The 5,432-nt window shown below is 34.0% G+C and overlaps 1 protein-coding gene across 1 annotated transcript; it reads left to right on the top strand.

Moving 5' to 3' along the window:
- The first annotated feature begins 1,958 nt into the window (after positions 1–1,958).
- Positions 1,959–5,432, top strand: LOC147410806 (putative glutathione S-transferase). Its single transcript, XM_086440272.1, has 2 exons — positions 1,959–2,318; positions 4,850–5,432. Exons 1-2 carry the CDS (start codon positions 2,004–2,006, stop codon positions 5,192–5,194), a joined length of 660 nt encoding a protein of 219 aa, XP_086296398.1. The 5' UTR covers positions 1,959–2,003; the 3' UTR covers positions 5,195–5,432.

Genomic DNA, 5,432 nt, shown 5'->3' with positions numbered 1-5,432 from the left:
GACCAAGGTATGGCTTGAATGCAGAATCACATACCTATAAGAAAATTTTCTATTATTTTGAGATTGAAATGGTTTATTGAATGCATCCCTCTAACTTAGATTGTTGTCGAGAATCATAAAATGTGAGTCAAAAATTGAAATCCTAATGTTATTTAGGGTTTGAGACTGTGGTAATGGTAGCGAAGATTTTGAGGTCACTAATCGAGGAAACGAAAGAAAAATTGGAGATAGTCCAAAATCAACAACAAAAACAATATAGATAGCAATGATAGAAAAAATAAAAAAATTCTTACCTAGTTTGTAGGATTTCTTGGCGATGGTGATAGCAAACACTTCGAACCTTGAAGATTGAGAGAATTATAAAAAATGAGAGAGAGGCGATGGTGGCAATGAACAGAGAGTTCGAACCTCAAACTCAAGAGAGAGAGAGAGAGAGAGAGAGAGAGAGAGAGGTTGACAGTTGGGAGTGAGTTACTAAGAGAACACTAGAGCAACGATTGAGACATCAAGCTATCGATAGCTACTCTACTACGACAGCTAGGGGGTGACCGTCACTAATTTTCGTTGCTATAAATCCAATTTCCTGTAGTGAGAGAGTCTAATTGGAAACTGTCGCTTAAAACGTCGACTTATGATGTAGTGATAAATAGATATACTTGATCCAACTCAGATATAATCTATTTAATAAAATTCTTATCATTATTAGAGAAAATAAGTTTCATTTCCACCACTAAAAATAAAATATCATTATTAAAAATAAGGTGACGGTTCAGCAGCCCTAAAATTTGCCAAACATCTTTCAAAACATGGGTTAGAAGCTTTGGAATGAGTTGATGTTTTGTGAGGATGATCTCTATGATGAGGAGATCATCCTCACAAAAAATCAGCCTATTCCCAAACTTCTAACCCCATCAAAAGTGATTTACAAAAATTGGACGGTCCACGATTCTTCAACTTGTAAACTAGGGTTAGAAGTTTCAAAATGAGCTGATTTTTGGTGAGGATGATCTCTTTACTGTAGAGATCATCCTCACAAAAAATCAGCCTATTCCAAAACTTCTAACCCCATCAAAAGTGATTTACAAAAAATGTTTTGCAAACTTTAGGACTGCTAAATCGCTCCCTAAAAATAAAGTCACAAAACCGTAAACTAAGTTCAAATGGTGAAAATAACTTTCTTTTGATTTTTTTTTTTTCAAAGTTCGTAGAATTTTGCCCTTCACAACCAAGTGGCATCAGATCATATTTTTGGATGCTATAAGGTAATGTGGTAAGAAAACTTTCCTTACTAACTTAGTAAGAAAAGTTTTGTTTTTTTTTCAATATTATTATTATTATTATTATTGTTAATACTATTATTATTGACTAAGCTACGGGTATTTCATTATGACATGAGACATAATAGTCTTACTAGGTAAGGTGTTAAATCTTAATCATTTTGCTAATATTAAGAATCCAACACTATATAGCTCTAGATTTTAATGAAAAAAATAGAGTAAAAAAAATATAAATATAAATAAATAATTTATTAATAAAAGTATTTTTTTTTTAAATTAAAATTTAATAAGTTATTAATTTATAATTTTTTTAAAATACTTTTTATATTTTATAGAATTTCATGCCCATTACCCAAACCCAATCCATTTAACAATCGTGACTTAAATCCAATTAGGCTTAACCCAAATCCATTAACTTTGTGACAGTCGTGCTGACATTACCACCACTAATTCGAATAACAAACCGACATTAAGGATAGGAAGGATCCTCTAAAATGTGAGAATGTATGCTTACGACTTGACTCTGGTATTGGGTCAAAAAGGATTAGGGTTTGTTTTCTAATGATGCAAGCAATGACATCAGACCAAGGAAAAGACAAGTAAGCCCTCGCTCGCCTCTCCATAGACATCTCCAGTCTCCTCTGCCTCCAAACAGCTATAAATAGTGAACATAACGCCGCATAGTCCCATCACAACTTCCCCCTCATTTCAATTTCTAGCAAGAAAATGGCGGAAAAGGTAGTTCTGTTGGATTTCTGGGCTAGTCCTTTTGGAATGAGAGTGAGAATCGCATTGGCAGAGAAGGGGATCGAATACGAATACAAAGAAGAAAATCTTCGTGACAAGAGTGATCTTCTTTTGAAGATGAATCCAGTTCATAAGAAAATCCCTGTTTTGATCCATAATGGGAAACCCATCTGCGAATCACTTGTAATGGTTCAGTACATCGACGAGGTTTGGAAGGAAAAATCTCCTTTATTGCCTAGTGATCCTCATCAGCGTGCCATAGCTAGATTCTGGGCCGATTATGTCGACAAAAAGGTCAGTTTTGCTAAATAACCATTTTTTTTTTTGGTCAAAATAGTTCTCTTAGGCCCTGCTTGTTTGTACCGTTGATATCACACATTCCAAAGTATTTATCAAGTTTGTATTTTTTTTATAAATATGATCTCGTAAATATTTTATTTTTAAATGGCTAAATTTGGTCTCTCAAAATATTAATATCAAAGGTATTGATGGTATTTATTATATTTACTAATAGTTTTTGATAGGTCTGGCAATGATCCACAACATACCCGATATCCGAACCGATCCAATCCGATAATATGAAAAATCGGATTCGGATATACCCCAATCCGTTCAAAAAAAAAATCGATCTGAATGTATTTTAATAGTTTTTTTTTTGGTATTATTCTTAATTTCATGTAGAAACATATTTTAGTCTTTTTGGTTTCCCTTTATATTTGTAGTTGAAAAGTGAATTTTTAAAATTTTTATATGATTTTATATTTTTAAATATTTTTGAACATTGCTAATTTAAAAATCAGGCATGTGTTCGAATCGGTTTCGGATTAAGGACGAATGAAACGGATTGGATATAGTTTGCATATTCATTAATCCGATCGGATCTGGTACATGGAAAAAAAATTTCGGATAGATATTGGAGTGGTAGTGATCTGGTACCAAACCGATCCGTTGCCAACCCTAGTTTTTTGACGTTTGAAACAACAACTTATTTATAAAAGTCAGATCTTTACCAATTTCGTAAATAATTTGCAATGCGTGTTGTTCGGTCTAATTTGATCATTTCATTGCATGATTTGGTAACTCATCCTTAAAACCATTTATTGATTTATTTTTAGATTTAAATAGTAGTATGAAAGTAATATTAAAGGGTGAGTATTATCTATGCAAAATAACAATAATTAATTTTGGGTTTAGACCCATAGCTTAGTTGGTTGACATGTTATAATGCAACTTTGAGGTCGTGGGTTCAAGTCTAACTTACCTATAATAAAGGTATTTTCCGAACTTACCTTGAATACCTCAATTGTAGCTTCAATGGTGATTCCATCCTCCTTTGCTCATTTAGGGCACCAATGTGGTACATGCCAAAAACCATCCGACGCCCAAGTTAGAATAGAATTTATAGGGAATAATGAATATTAAATCCAACCACCTTCCAGAAGTGCTCTCCTTTATGGCCTCCCCTTCCCTTTATAGATTCCCCTAATTTTTAACCACCTTGTTGGACACGTCACCCCTTTTCTTACTCCGGGGGATTTGGGTGATCCTTTTCTAGATCTCAGGGTTACTTAATAGAAAGTTCTCACATAATAAGAAGTTATCTACTTAGAAATTACGTGATTGATACAGTCGATTACTCCTAAATTCCTAGGATACTCTCTCAATCTAGAATGAAGGACAGTCGAGTTCGTCCCAAGTATTTACTCTACTCTACTCTTCCGATATAGGTAATCAACTCGACTTTGGAATGTTGAGTTGATTAGCACCTTAGATACCTCGGGGTTGAGCTGTGTTGGGATACGACCCTGTCTAACTTCCCAACTCCTCTCAAATCACGTCACGTGTAGGGTCCGATCGAATCCAAGTTCAATCCTATACATCTATCAAAAAAATAAATAAATGATATTAGTTAATTTTCTAAGATTGCAATACTACCACTCCAAATTTCTTACTATTATAATTAGGGGATGCAGATCCTATATAGTATTTTTTATTTTCCATCACACCTTCTAGGATTTTTTGATAGTTTACGAGTGCCATGTTGATGAGTAAGCAAAATTAATTCGTTTAAATTAGGGAATTTAGTAGCCGTCCATTTTCAAAGCCCTATCTAGTTATGACAAAAATGTATCTTTTAGAATTGTCTGCGGTGTTATTTTTATCCCCAGCATGGCATTCTCTTGATTGTGAAGAAAATGTTAAAAGGTGCTACAAAAACATGCAATAGAGCTTTGATCCACTCCCTATAATATGACAAGTTGAAACATTGCTGCAAAAGCATGTTAGTTAATTTCTTCAAGTTACAAAAATACCTTAAATCTTTGCCATTGTTATGATAAAAGGTTGGCATTGTTTATCCAAAATTATATTAGTTAATTTTATTTTATATTTACAAAATGCCATTCAACCATAGTTTTTAGAACTTGACTCAACAAAACTTTTTTTGTTTTTTTTATTAGTATAAAAGAAATCTCGACACAACTTGGATGTCCTTCGAGTTGGGTCAAGTAAAAAAATCACGAGTCACTTGGTTAAATGACTCAAAATACATTTATATTCGACCTCTTGTCAAATGGATTGTATTCTTTCCCCAAAACCAGTCATCTTCAACATACCCTTCTCTTCTAGTTTTAGATCTATCTCATTCAACTATCATATCTCACAAACAACAGATCATACCTCAGAGTTTCGACATGAGTCGGCTGAGCTTCCAACTTGACTTGGCAATTTGGTTCCAAATTCCAATGAGTTTCAAAATTGGTTTTTCTATTTTTGTATTCTTAGGTGTTTCATTTGGGTACTTCCTCTAAAATTTATCAAAACAGGTGTATGATTGTGGAAGGAAGACATGTATGACAAAAGGAGAAGAACAAGAGACCGCAAAGAAGGAATTGATAGAATGCTTGAAAGTGTTGGAAGGAGAGCTTGGGGAGAAGCCTTTCTTCGGGGGTGAGACCATTGGGTTGGTGGACGTGGCCCTCGTCCCCTTCTACAGTTGGTTTTACTCATATGAGACCTGTGGGAATTTCAATATAGAGGCAGAGTGCCCAACAATAATTGCGTGGGGCAAGAGATGCATGGAAAAGGAGAGTGTATCCAAGTCACTTCCAGATCCTCACAAGATCTACGAATTCATTTTGCAACTCAAGAAGATGTTTGGTATTGAATAGAGTCTACCATCCATGTATTATGTGTATTTGAATGTTTTGTTAGTGGGCTTTTCATAGTTTTTGTTGCAATAAAGAGTTAGAAATCTCTCTAATGCAATTACGTGTTGCATTACCGAAAGGGTGACTACTACTTGTTTGTGTTCTGTCTCTTACTCTTATGTATGATTTTTCTTTCAGAAATGGTATGCTGTGCTTAGTTTTAAGAGTTGAAAATTTGAGTATACTCAATTTGATGCTT

Source organism: Akebia trifoliata, chromosome 1 (genome assembly GCF_017979445.1).
Source record: "Akebia trifoliata isolate Shusen 1 chromosome 1, ASM1797944v1, whole genome shotgun sequence".
In the NCBI taxonomy this organism is placed as follows: domain Eukaryota; kingdom Viridiplantae; phylum Streptophyta; class Magnoliopsida; order Ranunculales; family Lardizabalaceae; genus Akebia; species Akebia trifoliata.
Note: the sequence above shows the minus strand (reverse complement) of the source record. Positions and strands in the feature narration are given on the sequence as shown.

Excerpts from the sequence above, each read along its gene's own strand:
- LOC147410806 (XM_086440272.1), top strand. The coding sequence starts at position 2,004 with ATGGCGGAAAAGGTAGTTCTGTTGGATTTCTGGGCTAGTCCTTTTGGA. Across the intron at positions 2,319-4,849 it reads CCGATTATGTCGACAAAAAG|GTGTATGATTGTGGAAGGAA; the intron begins GTCAGTTTTGCT and ends TTATCAAAACAG.